This window comes from Oryza sativa, chromosome 9, assembly GCF_034140825.1.
Source record: "Oryza sativa Japonica Group chromosome 9, ASM3414082v1".
Taxonomy (NCBI): domain Eukaryota; kingdom Viridiplantae; phylum Streptophyta; class Magnoliopsida; order Poales; family Poaceae; genus Oryza; species Oryza sativa.
In genome coordinates this window covers 6,194,882-6,209,607 of record NC_089043.1, presented here as the reverse complement: position 1 = coordinate 6,209,607, position 14,726 = coordinate 6,194,882, and the positions used below count along the sequence as shown (strand labels likewise).

Here is a 14,726-nt window from a genome sequence, read left to right as displayed (position 1 = left end):
TATAGACAATTTTCCTTATTTCCTCCTCCGATTTTGTAATTCTTGGTGTTTTGGATAATAGCACGTTTTGAAAATATATCTTTACTTTTTTATTATAATATAATAAAAAAATATATCTTTCACTTTTATTATAGTACTAGAAAAATGCTCGTGCGTGGCAATGGGTGAAAGTTATTTTAATCTTATTATTATTGTGCGGCTTAGCTAAGGTGAAATTCACTGCGGGAATTTGCTTGGATTTTTTATATAAAATCATGAGCTGCAATTAGGAGTCCGGTCCAGGGTTTATATTACCAGTTAACCACTAAATTTCGAGCCCCATCGGTATCACGATTTTCGATAAACTTCGACTGAATTTTGACCAAATTTACTTTTTAACCTTCGAAATTCCAATCGAAATTTAATTCCGAGCCTTGTCAAAATATCAAAATTTCGCGGAATTCGACCGGTTTTCATCGGAATCGTGAACCCTGGTCCGGTTGTCTCAGGTTAGCATGCGAGTTTTTCTAAAGAGATTTCTTATGCGGCTCCTTCTGTATTTTTAAAAGCGAACAAACTTGAAAATCGACTCAAACACGGATTTGTATTTCTAGAAGCGAATAAACTTAAAAACCAACTCAAAACACAGATGATGTACCAAAGTAACGACAAAAACATCTTCAATTTTTATAATAGTAGAGATTTTGTAGACAAATCTATATATGTTGTTTTAGTGCCTTTAAACTAAATAGTTTTGAAGTTATTGATAGTTAAAGTTATAAACGTTATTAATATCTTTTTTGAGTCATTGATATATGAAACCCAATTTATTGAAAGACAACTTGTCACAACTATCATTATAACCAAACAGCCTCAAACTTGCCTTTTTTTTTAACGTGGCAACATGTGACAAAGTATGGTCGACAATCGAACATCCCTTTATTCCCTTCGTCCAAAAATTTAGTAGCCTGGGATGAGATAAAGGCTCTATTTGGGGAGCTTAACATTCTGAGAATTTGCTAGTTGGTAGCTAGCTTATGAGAATCTATATGGGTCCTAGTTCATTTTTTTTTTGAGATTTTCCAGTTTTGAGGTTCTAGTTCATTTTTTAGATTCTACAATTACATATTAGGTGACAACCAAAACTGTTTAGAAGAGTTGGAGATTTAAAAAAAGCTGCAGCAGCTAAAAACTCCCTTAAATAGATCCTAAATACGACTACTGATATAGGAGCATTAACTATCAATAGACTACGGTGGCGGATAAGCCGCCAAAGCAGCAGGGCCGAAGGTGGGGGCAGTCTGGTAAATTCGCGGTGGAGCACCACAGTACCACACACACTAGAGTAAAATCCAGATCCAGTTGGCACGCGCTTCGAAACGAAAAACCAATCTAATCCATCAGTGCTTTACCATCTCCGAGATATTTATTGCTTCATCTCTCGCTGGTTTGTCTCGCACTCTCGCTCTCCGTACGGTACAAACAAACCAGAAACCACCACAACTGAACAAGAAGAGAGTATTTTCTCCTCTGTTCCTTCTCTTTTGCCCTTCTGGTTGGGAAACAAGTAACGACGCCGGCGGCGGAGAGACGATGGTTCATCTGCCGCACCAGGGGAAGCTGCGGCGGGATGTCAAGGAGGAGGCGCTGGACGACGGCGACGCGGCGGCACAGGCAGAGGCGTCGCCGTTCCACAAGAGGTCCCGCCTTGCTCTACAGGTGGGTTCGCTCTCCTTCCTGTTGCTTCGGTGTTCCTCTCGTTTCTCTAGGAGGAAATTCCGCATACAGGAGGAATTTGATTTATTCTCTCTGCTACTATTTCTAGTACTACTGTTGATGAGTAATTTATTATTGGAGCGGAGTATTATTTTGTGACTCAGCGGCCGGAGGGGCAGCTTGTTTTGAAGAAATTCGTACGAGCAAGTGACGATCAATTAACATTTTCTCGCCGTGCTGTTAATTTATTATTGGCTCAGTTCGTTCCGAAAACAAAAATGATTATTAGTTCAAAGTTTGATTCGCATGATACATCCTTTTCTTTTTTTTTCCGTGGGCAATTTGTCTTGTTCATCATTTTTGCTCATTATATTAGATGATAATTCTGAACTTGGTGAGTCCAAGTGAAAGGGTATTTGTGACTTTATCCAATCAAACTCCTTCGAATAAGATTCGATTTCTGTACCTAGCCAAGATATTTACCTGTATTACCAATTTATCCATCCATAGTTGGCTTAGATATTGACGTGCGGAGTCTTCCAATTTGGGTATTATGTCTCTCACTATACAGGTCTCCATCGGCGGTCACTTCATACTACAGAGTCCTTTTTGGATTTGGATTGGTAGTGATTAAACTTTACTTTAGCTTTTCTCCTCGTGAATTCAAATTTACCTTAGATTTTTTCCTGTCAATTAAAACTTATTACTAACATTAAAATGTTGATCTGTCTAATCTTCTGGGGAGCAGCCCACTTGCTGGACCTTTTCTCATTTTTTGTGTGTGTTTGTGCGAAACCAGTAGCTGTACTATTTGATTTCACCTCAGAAAAATTAATGCTGCTTTGGTTTTAAAAAGCTGATCTATCATTTTCATTGGTTGCTTTTCTTTGCTTGTAATCTTTTTTTTTTTTTGCGTACTTCACCTAATATTCTTTTAGCAATGGGAGAAATTACTGTTCCTATATCTATTTGCTCTTTATTATAGTTTCTATATCTGTTTGTTCCTTTTCACTTGTTGTCATGCAAACATTCTGAACAACATCGCAAGATAGGGGCTATTTGCATATAAATAGGTTGCATGTTTCCGCCCAATTGAGAAGTTGCACCTGATACTTTCCCTGCATGTAAATGGCATAAATACACAAGAAGATCTGAAGATGTGCTGCTTCAAATCAAATCACAAATCTTTCTTGGTGCATTACTGGAACTGGTTTCCGTTCTTCCTATGATATTGTTACTTCTAATCACATGCATTCATCATTTGGATTTAATAATTGGCATGCTGAGCTTTTCACTTATAGAGCTCTGTTCTCCGTTACTGTTACTGATTCCTCTGTCCATCTAACAAATGAACCAATCCTTTTTTTGTGTTTAGTTAATTGATCTTACAGGAATATTGTAATTTTCCCTATCTGAGAAACACACTTTTTCCATTTTTTGCCACTTAGTACATAAAACTTGATTGGAAAAGTAAATGTTATATATTAGTTCATAACGTTGTACTATGAAATTGTAAATTAGTTCTTATAGTACAAATAGTTCAAATTTAAAAGTGAGAAATGAGATATACTATTGGTTACCTTGCTTTAATGTTCCGCGTTTAATCATATATTGTGTTTTCTCATGGTGTCATGCAGCACTGGAGCACAGACGGTGGTAGTGTGTCCAATCAACAGTCATCCCAACATGGTTTCCTTGATGAGCCTAGCCCATTGGGCTTGCGGCTGAAGAAGAGCCCCTCTCTGGTGGATTTGATCCAAATGAAGCTTGTGCAGGCTGGTAAGGCCAAAGATGTCCAGCATAGTGGAACCGCTAGTGCCTCAGAGAAATTGAAGGCTTCCAATTTCCCTGGTTCTGTTCTAAGAATTGGATCTTGGGAGGTTAGTGGCTTTTTTATATGCGTCCATTTATGTTGGCATGTTACATAGTCTTCTCTAATTTTGATACAACATGTATGATTTCATTTACTTACAAAAAAAAAATAGACTGCAAATTGGCACTCACATTTGCAATACTTCTTGATGTATGATTGCTATGAAGAATTTGAAAGCAATAGTTGTGAATGTGTTGAATCTTTTAGAATAGAGTGGTTTTACGGTCCACATTTTCTGGTCTAAAATTTGGTACCTCAAGGACAATAAAATTTCTATTTAAAATAAAAAAAGCCATAATTATTGATATGCATTGTGTGAGGATCCAATAGGCAGTTTGTCATTGCCATATTGTGATCTGTTCAATCTAGGTAGTGGAAATCTCTAGCGATTCCAATATGATGTTGATTTATTGGCTCTTTCAAAAAGCTACTACAAAGTCTGAGCTGACAGAAGGAGATGTTTTGTTTGGATAATTCCAGAGGTATCATGTCCAATAGACCTGCTAGAATTGGAGAAAAACAATAAAATGGCAAGAGGCTTCTAATAGCATTATAGCAAAGTGTGATAACTTTTTCAGGTGTATTTCAAAGAAATATTACTTTGTAAAGTCTCTTTTTTTGGGAGGCCCTGTACGACGCATAATAACAGGGAAAGAGCTAATACAGAGGATAGGGCCTCCCAGAGAAACAGTACCCGTACGGCGCACTGTAGCATACAGTATTATTCACGGTGCACTGTTCACATGACATTTGGTTTCCTTTAGGGAATAGGTTAATTTGCTATTTTGGTGGTTTGGATTCTTATGTCTTAGGTTTATTTTGTGGTTTGAGTAGGAGCTTATTTATTAAGTGCCAAGTCATCCCATCTATCTAAGGATGAGTTTGTATCCAATTTTATTAAGCACAGATGAGTGTGCTTTGCTCTCTCCCATGAGAATATTCTAGATTGATTCTCCCCCATTCAGTGCTCTCCTTCACCTAGTGGCTACCGCAGTTCAGCTTCAAGTCGTCGCCCTCACCCAATGATGATCGAAAGTTCATCACAAAAACATCTTTAGCTTGGGAACCACACTCCTTTCTTATACTCATGAATGTGTCAAGAAAGAGAACTATCATTTTGGAAATTATGTCAGCTTGTTGTTGTTCTGCTTAGTTGCAAGGTGCATACTGCATACACCTATTTTTCATATCACACCCGACTCTTTGTATTGTTGACATTTGGGATGATCACTGACTCAATCTCTGTTTCAACGATTATGTTAGGCTATGTTTCTTGTGTGCTGGTGTTTAGTTGTAGGTTTTGTTATATAGTAAGTATTCTATATTGTTTTGTTCATCTATGATGCAAATTGATTTGTTTGTGCTTCAAATGCTGTGTATGAACAGTGGGTGTCAAGGTATGAAGGCGATCTGGTTGCAAAATGCTATTTTGCTAAGCATAAACTTGTGTGGGAAGTACTGGATGGTGGTCTGAAGAGCAAGATTGAGATACAGTGGTCTGACATCTGTGCCATGAAGGTGGTTTCTCCAGAAAATGAACCTGGGATCTTGGAGATCGCAGTAAGTTTTTACAGATAAACCAATTATTAGCTCAACCTACCATAAACCATGCCTGTTGGCAATAACATATATGAGAAGCTAGATTTAGCCTTTTACCTTGTGAAACTGCATTACAATGCTAATCGTTGATCTAAAATTTCTGTGTAGTTTGGCCTTTATGAGTGTTTTTTTTTTGGCATATCATTGCTTCTGCTAATTCTCTCTTTTGTGCTCTGTTCAGTTGTCCCGGCAGCCACTTTTCTTTCGAGAAACTAATCCACAGCCAAGGAAACACACTTTATGGCAGGCAACATCTGATTTCACTGGTGGACAAGCAAGCATTCACAGGTAGTAAAAATGAATGACACGTTGGTAACATGCGTGCTTAATTTTAAAATGTATACCCCTATGTTCGCAAATATGGTGCTTATTTTTCCCTTTTGTCTAACTAGGGAAATTTTGATAGCATTTTGGAATTTACCCCATAATCATGAGGAACAATTGTGAAAAAAAAATCAGACAATTATCACAACGAATTAGTCTCTCACAGTTGTTTATGCTGACTAATTTCCTAATACTGCCGAGTGGTGAGTTGACTTTTGACTATCATTTATGTAAGGAGGCATTTTCTTCAGTGCCCGCCAGGAATGATGAATAAGCATGTTGAGAAGCTTGTTCATTGTGACCCACGTCTATATTCACTAAGCCAGCAGAACGACATCAATTTGGATAATCCGTACTTTGAATCAAAGTCTTCTATATTTGAAGATGCAGAGGGCATAAAAGGCCAAGATTTTGAGCATAAAGATGATGGCGATCAGTTAGCTCCCCAAAGATTTACAGAACTGTTACCGCCTCATTCTGCATCAGGTAGGATAGATACTGAAGCCAGACAGCTCTCAGGAACACCGGACAAGTTACTTCAACATTTCCCTTGTTCAGGTGAACTTCAAAATCCATACTTGTATCTTATATTCCATTGAAATATGAAAACATCCAGATGTGTCAATGAAATATGAAAATCATGCCTTTCAAATTAGGCTATATTTCTATAATGGTGTTAGCTATCAATGACTTCTTTTCTCACTCACTGGAGGTCACTGCTTAGGACCAGACAAGTCTGTTAATATTCGTCAAATTTAATTTGTTTGATCTATTTCACAAATTGCTTCGCCAGTATATTTGCTACATAATATTAAGAATATTAGACTTCCGTATTTCTAGTGGGAATAATTTTACTAATAATGTGTCTTTCGCCATTCCAGTTAGTGGTACTCAAGTGATTAAACAAGATGCTGCTTCTGGTGATTGTGAACGGCAAGAAAGCATCTATAATTGGAACGGTATCAAGGTACCGGGGATAAGGCGCTCCATGTCCAAAAGTGAGATTGCAAATCACATTGGGAATCATATCTACAGACAGATGTATTCAGGGAACCTACCTGCAGTTCATCGTGGGGATTCCACGTCAAGTAAAGTAACATTAGATGGAATAACCCGATTCCTCTTGGGCAGCACCCAGATCATCGGCGATGGCGATGGCGATGGCTCAATGGGTAAACTGACATTTGATGAGCTTACCAGACAACTCCTCAATGATTCCCAGATAACCAACGCAGCTGATGAAAGGATGCTCATGTCAAGGGTCAACTCCCTCTGCAGCCTGATTCAGAGAGATTCAGGTTCAGGCCAGACAAACCCCAGCAGCAGCATTCATGGTGACAATGAGATGCAAGAAAGGAAGCCCCAACCTTATGCGCTTCCGGTGTCAGCAGACAGTGGAAGCAACACCTCATTGCCGCCGAGGCAAGAATCGTTTGGGGATCTCCTGACGCACCTGCCTCGCATCTCATCATTTCCTCACTTCTTGTGAGTGATCTGACGGAGCAACTCTGGAGTTGGAGTGTTATTCTATTGGGGTACATATTGGCTTGAGAACTCTTGCTTGTAGAAATTTTTGCCGGGAAATGTCTTGACCCCTTTTCTTCTTACTTTTTTTTGTACATAAATAGATAGGATAACTGTAGATTGTATAGTAAGCTTCTTTAGTTCGATAGGGCAAATGCATCCGGTACATATTCTCGTCGATATAGTCCTTTCTAATTTATACATTTCTTACTCTTAGAAAAAGTATACGTTTATTTCAGAAACAGGGAAATGGATAAACTTTTTGCCGAAAAATAAAAGTAATACTTCCTCCGTTCATAAATATTGACTTTTAGATACTTTGGAACTTTGAGCATTAATAACTTCTCTCAAATGATTAGTTAAAAAAGAAAGGTACGTGCATATTTAATTTAACAAGTACTTCCTCTGGTTGGTTTCATTTTAATTGACGTTTTGGACAATGACATGGTCTACAAAATATAAATATATCTTTGATCTTATTTTTTTATTATAATATATATAATAAATAAATGTATGTTTACTTTTATTATAGTGCTTTGAAAGACAAATTTATATATGTTGTTCTAGTTCCTTTGAACTAAATATTTTTGAAGTTATTAGTGGTCGAAGTTATAAAAGTTTTACCTCAACCAACAACAATTAATATGGAACCGGAGGGAGTAATATCATAATATTACAAACTTATTAAGTTTTATAAAATTATTCTTTTATAGAATTGATTGTCAAAGTTTTAAAAGTTGATCAAATCTTATACTATCCACGAGTGTAGAACTGATTTTTTATCGTGATACCAAAAATACTAATATCTCGGTTAGAATTAGAACCGGTACGATATTTTTACTACCAGTTTTAAAAGTCCAAGTCCCCAAAACATCTTTAGTTCCAGTTAGTAACACCAATAGATCCTCTGCCAACCAAGACTAAAGACGGAAGAACTTGTTTGTGTTACCAACTCATTCTTGGACCTAGCAGCAGATGGGCGGGCCATGCCTAAATGAAGAGCGGAACAGACTCTTCTTTGTTTCAACTACTTCCGCGCACGGAGACCGGAAGATCCCAGTTATCCTAGACTAGACAAGTACGAAGAGATCTTCGTAGAACCGAGGAGGCAGTACTATTTTTAGTACCAACAGGTACTAAATATGCCTATATGGTTAGTTTAAAAAGAAAGCATCTCTATTTAGATGTGTGTGATAGGTAGGGTAGTAAGCATGAGAGATAAGGTGAGAGATCTCGAGTTCCACTACTAGAAAAGGCATTTTTGCAGGTGGCCAAAACTAATTTTCCCAGGCGGGAGAGAGGTCCGCTTGCACCACAACGAACGGCCCGCCTGCGAGAATGGAGGAAACGAACAAAAAAAAATCGCCGGCCCGCGCCGGGAGCCGCCGCCGCCGCCCGGCCCGCGCTGTCGCTGCTCCACGCCGTAATTGCCGCCGCCGACCTCCCCCCTCCCTCCTCCGGCCAGATCTGGGAGGAAGGGGGGAGGGGAGCCACGCCGCCTCGCCCTCTGCCGCCACCGCCCGCAGTCGTCGCTGCACTCCCCCCGCCCCCCTCCAGATCTGGGAGGGACGGGCCGGGCCGCACCGCCCTTCTCCATTGCGCTCCTTGGCCGCGCCGCCCTTCTCCATTGCCGCCTCGCCTCCTCGTCGCCGCCACCGCCCGCCGCCGCCGCCGGGAAGAGTAGAAGTGAGGGGAGGGGAGAGGAGGAGAGGTGAGGGGAGGGGATGAGAGGCCGGTGAGGAAAGGTGAGGGGAGGGGAAAGGGGAGAGGTGTGAGGACTTAGAAAAAAATTAGGGCACGCAAGTCTATTTATATTCAAGTCTATTTTCGCAGGCGGACCAATTAAGTGGCGCCTGATTTTCACAGGAGCCGCTTATGTGGTCTACCTACGAAAATAGATTTTCGTAGGCAGACATCAAATTTCACCCCGACTTATATTTTTGTAGGCGGTCATTTGGCTCTAAGGGTCATGTCCGCCTGCAAAAATAGGACCCCCACGTCGGCAAAAATGCTTTTTCTAGTAGTGTTCAAATCCCACATCCTACACAATTGTTTTGAGTACCGGTACTAAAGTCGAGATCTTTAGTCTTGATTTGCTACAACCAGTACCAAAAAGGTTCCCAATCGGTGTTAAAATCAGTTTTGCACTAGTGATCCGTTTCAAATTGTTTGTTATTTTAAATTTGTCTAAAGTCAAATATGTCTAAAGAAGTTCATGGTTAAAGATTTATAATGTTTAGAACAAACTAAAACGACAAATGATTTTAAACGAAGTGAGTATTTAAACGTTAAATATTTCTAACCAGTTAACATCATTAGAAACATTGTCACCAAAATGTATCTATATAGTAAGTAACTTTGAAAAGGAAAACTAGATTATTAGTTTGATCAGTTAAGTAAGCTACAGCTACCACTTGTGATCCATTCTTTGTCGAACCTTGGGTAATAATTTGACTAGCTTGTGTCGCTTATGTTGACTTAGCTAAAATTACATATACTTAGCCATGTTTAATTACCACTAGCTCACATAATGGGATAATCACACTATTTTACATTTAGTATCTTGATGTGCTGCGCGCTCGATACATTTGGCCATATTTTATTGGTCGTAATTATCCAACTAAAATATGGCTCAAAGGTGGGCTGTGGGTGCATGGTATTGTTGGCTGCACTCATGGTAATTAAGGACCGATTCACGGGAAACCCTGGAAGACTAACAGTGCTTAACTGCTGGACTTGTAGTATGGCTCTTCCCTTTCCGATGTTCCCAGGTGAGGGTGGGCGTGATGGAGTTGAAAGTCGGCCCCCGGTTTTAAGACACAGGAAACCACATGTGTTCACAATACTAAATCCCTGCATCAGTAGGTTGGTATACACACATTACACATTTGGTATGACATAGTCTGCATCGCATAGTCTTACGGTACGCATTATTACAATGAAAGCCCGAGTGGGTCCCCAAATAGACCATGTGTGGTCAGATACAATACCAAGAACCAAATGATAAGATAAGGTAGCGGTAGCGAAGGTACGGCGGGACTACTAAACTCCATAGGCACAACTGGGGATCAGTCCCTAGGGCATCTCCTCGGGTTCTCCTTCCTCGGGAGTAGTCTCGAGCGGCACTTCCACATCATCTAAGTCTAAGAGAGGGTGATGGAGCAAGGGTGAATACCAACCGTACTCAGCAAGTCACCACTAGAATAAATGTAATGAATACGAGGATACAAGAAGGGTTTGGGTCATTTGAATAAAGATAGATTTCACAAATTGTTTTGTAAACCTAGCAGTTTTAACTGAAAACGTCGTTAAGTTGAACAGTGAGGGTTCATCGACCTAGCCCGAGCCTCGCTTGGTCAGGTTTACCCTCACATCCAGATTCATATTGTTTACCATATTTGACCTTCCCGCCCATTGGGCAAGGTCACACAATCTTGTCCAGCCCTGTTCTAAACAATATTAAAGATGTATGAGTCTAATCAAGAGTAGTACAAGTCTCAGTGCTCATTAACCGTGAGCACGGCTATTCGAATAGATTAGTTTACTCACACTGCAGTGGATGTACGCTTTTAATCCCGCACTCCATGATGCACCCAACACATGAGACTTGTCACTTCCCAACTTTTCAGTCACTCTCGCGTTGCGGCACCCGCTCCAAGGACTATGAGCCTCCATTGCACCCCGACACACAATCCCTACCTCGAACCGAAAGTGAGGGGAGTCCTGGCACTCCCGGGATTAAGGGTTACATAATACTTATACTTATAGGGTGCATTTTAGGTTTTAGACGTCATTATCCAATCACAACACTGCATCAACACAATCATCATCGTCTAGAACCTACCATGTCTGGGGTGCCGCCCCCACGAGAATTTCCTAGTCCATCGGGTCTACCCATTCGAGAAATGCGATCATACTTGGTTCATTCCCTGTATAGCTTCCTGACTCAGTCCTTGGTTGACTAGGGTCGGCAAGTAGTTGTTTCATAGAACCACCCATATTCTATCCATGCTGTCCCAATCGAAAACATTTGTTTTATTAGGTTTTTGCTTTTCACAAGATTTTCGTGATACGGGTGGCACTCATGTCTCCACCCGACTCCCGACATTCACTCCCATCTAGTGATCACAATCACATCCATATAGCATGAGTATGGAGGGTGCAAATGTCTATATAGGCAAAGCTAAGCAGTGTCGATAATTGACCACGCATAAGTAATAGACTCAGGAAACAAGGATATATAAGGGGAACAATATCAAGGATGGCTCATGTTGACGGTCGTTATAGACCAATTTCGACGTCAATATACTTAAAATAAAGGAGAACTAGTTATGATTGCAATGCATATTTATTTTAGAATAATATATTTCTACTTGTACATGGAGTATTATTTGTTTGCAGAGATTAGCACATAAATAAAGAAAAAAATGAAGAAAAACTTCACTCCTAAGCAAGCTTAAGGATAGAGGGGCCCACATGTCAGGTGTAACCGTCCTGGAAACCATCATAACTGCCACAACCGCCATGAGGACTCACCTGTCAGCCCCCTGACCAAATTTGGAGGCCTGCTGGGCCGGCCCAGGTTCGGCAGAACCAGGGGGTTTGGCCGAACCCTGGCAGCGCCGGCTCAGCTTGGCCCTCCACGTAGACGCTCCAAATGCACTCCCTGAACGTGAAGAGATGTAGCCTAGAGGGGGGGGGGGTGAATAGGCTTTCCTGAAATTTTCTCAACAAACGCAGCGGTTAAATTGACAGGGCCCCGAACCTCCTGGTGATGAACACTGGAACTTCTTGGCAGTGATGAGCAGCCCGGAACTTCCGGAGTTCTTGAGCCAGGAACTTCCGGGCAACAGAGATAACGAAAATATGAGAAGAAAAACAGGTCCTAGCTAGGGAAAAACAGGCACAAGATTGCACAAGATGAAAAACACAAGATACCAGCCAATTCAAACATAGATCATACACAAGAGAGACAAAGGCGATTTTTTTCCGAAGTTCGGATCACACGGATCCTACTCTCCGTTGAGGTGCTCAAAGAGCCGGGTCTCAATTAACCCCTTGCCTCACTTATGCAAAGATCCCAGAAGAAGTCCACAGCCTTCAACTCAACACTTCTAGGTCGTTTTCTAGAATTGAGTGACCACCAAGATCCAACTCACAATTCCTTCTAGAAAAGACCACAAGTGCAAGTTGCTCTACCTAGGACAACCTCTGAAAACTCAGCACAAGAATCTTTACTTATTTACCTCGTTTCCTTGCGGAGGTGAGGAAAACCTTCACAAACTTTCCCGGGACATCCACAAGATCTTTGGAAGCTCACGGGCGACACCTAACCGTCTAGGAGAAGATCTCCAAGAGTAATAAGACCAAGTGACAGCCCACGAGGTATCCAAAGTGCTCAAACAAACCTAATCTTCAATCCATCTCCAAAACACTCCTACACTCTCATATAATCTCTCAATCTCACAAGATAGGCTCTAGATTTGAGTGGAGGAAGCAAAGGACGCTTGGGAGTGGCTAGAAAACCCTAGAACATGAAAGAGCTGAAGTGGAATGGCCAAAGGGTGACCTGGGGATGAAATCCATATATATAACGGCTAGGTGACGTCATCTAGCCGTTACTCACAAGTTTGAACTGGAAGCCTGCCAGGAGGTTCCGGGCAAAAGTGCCAGGAGCTTCCGGGCAGCACTTAGGAAATTTTTTGCAAAGAAACGGTGCCCGAAAGTTCTGGCCAGAACCTCCGGGTAGCCCTCTCTGTCCCGGGGAGAAAATCATTTTTCAAAAATGATTCCAAAAATATTTTGACTCATGGATATGACTAAGAGCACTTTGTATACCCTAGAATCACACTTGAATCCCCTCTTAATAGTACGGTTTTTCCTAAACTCAATTTCGAAAGTGAAAAACCTAGTCTAATCACCTTCGGTATTTTTCGCACTTAGGAACATTCAAATTGGGGGGTCTCCTTGCATTCTTAGCCATCACAACTTGCTTTGGGACTAAACTCCTGTGAATAAACTTGATAAACACGTTAGTCCCCTTTAACCACCTTGTCATTAATCACCGAAACCCACTAGGAGGTTTAAGTGCACCTTCACTCCCAATGATGGTTGCGGGGCATTTCTGACAATTCCAACTGCCATAACCATCATTGAGAGGCTATGTAAGGGGTCACTTCAACACACACTCAAGCAAGAAGCTTTGATCTCTCTCTCAAGTTTTGTTAGTGCTCTAGTGCTAAGTGGAGTAGAATAAGATAGTTATCGGAGTCATCGGATCTTCGGAAGATTTCGGTATGGCTCTAGTAGCTTTTCTATCTTCTTTTGTAAGACTTTTGGAATTAAGAGAATATTTTTCTTTATATACCTTTGGTACTTTGCTTTGTCCGAACACTGGATTTACTTTATATTTGTGCTGATATAGTTGTATGACTAGCCTACCAGATAGGTGCAGTGGTGTGGGTTTAATGTTCATGCAAATGATTGCTCTATGTTATTCTAGAGGATATAGAGTAATATTTGATAATGTAAGAATGGTGCTTAGATTATTAAATATCATTAATTGGGTATATATGCTACGGGACAATAGAGGTGGGCCGCTGATGGCGGCAACTCAGTACGTGCATTCCTCCATGTTAGTATATATTCCTAAGACAATTTTCTGGGGAGAGTACTCCTCCATATTTAGCTCTGGTTGGACGGCCATGACAGGTTGTCGTAAGAAACTCGACAATCCGGGGTGGTCTCTCAAAGCACCAGGAGGGCACTGTTAGGGGGTAATGGTCGTTACAGCTGTATACTAGCAAATCTAAACTAAAGTTGAGTGTATATTAAAAGTATAGGAATGATTGCTTTTCTATTTTTTCTTCCACATTAGTCTTGAATTATTTAAGTGAGAGAATCTAAGTCATATGTAACATATATAAGCTATTGGTAGAGTTCTCTCTTTTATAAATCTTCCCTTAGGATTAAATAAATACGATACCTTCAAATACTTCCGAGTGAAATGTTACAATGATATATCCGTGCACTTGCGGATTACTTCTGTAACCATAAATATATCAGGGCTATTTCTGCATCATTGCTGAAAATTCATATTTCTAGTAATGTCGTTAAGAAATACCAACAGCTCGCAAACAAATTTAGGTACACATTTTATAATTAGCACGCGTGACCACTACAAGATTATGAGTAAATATGCAAACGTATTTTTGAACCGTTCTGATCATCATTAGTATTATGATAAAGTCACCTATTTCAAATGAATTTTTTTTGTTAATCACACAATTTTATTTACATCGCCTCTTGCATGAAAGTGACAAAAACTCACCGCTCGTTCCTCTCGTAGTACAATCATTACGCTAACGCATCAAGTACAACATTCATATTATACACGTACACATGATATAACTGTCAAAAAAAATACATTTGTGATTATTATTGTCATACTAAATGTCAAAAAAAATACATTTGTGATTATTATTGTCATACTAAATTGCTTAAAAAGCGTTTAGTTAAATTTTATCCACCTCAATGTTACCCGGTGCAACGCAGGTGCCTTTTACTAGTAAAAAATTAAAGATGATTATGTACTCACTTATGAGTCCGTTATATACCAAAAAGCATTGCACGATGATTTTTTGGTTCGTCCGTCCGTCAGTCCGATCCCACGGGTGTCAGCCTCCTACGGATGTGGCTTCGTGTGTCGCGA

At 40.3% G+C, this 14,726-nt stretch overlaps 1 protein-coding gene across 2 annotated transcripts; it reads left to right on the top strand.

The window, feature by feature from the left end:
• The first annotated feature begins 1,435 nt into the window (after positions 1–1,435).
• On the top strand, positions 1,436–7,218 carry LOC4346441 (uncharacterized). Of its 2 annotated transcripts, none has more exons than XM_015756829.3 (6): positions 1,436–1,698; positions 3,333–3,575; positions 4,955–5,128; positions 5,349–5,455; positions 5,730–6,049; positions 6,373–7,218. In XM_015756829.3, exons 1-6 carry the CDS (start codon positions 1,573–1,575, stop codon positions 6,978–6,980), a joined length of 1,578 nt encoding a protein of 525 aa, XP_015612315.1. In that variant the 5' UTR covers positions 1,436–1,572; the 3' UTR covers positions 6,981–7,218. The 2 variants fall into 2 exon arrangements, with proteins under 2 accessions (XP_015612315.1, XP_015612314.1); XM_015756828.3 differs by having other exon boundaries at positions 5,727–6,049.
• Positions 7,219–14,726: the final 7,508 nt, after the last annotated feature.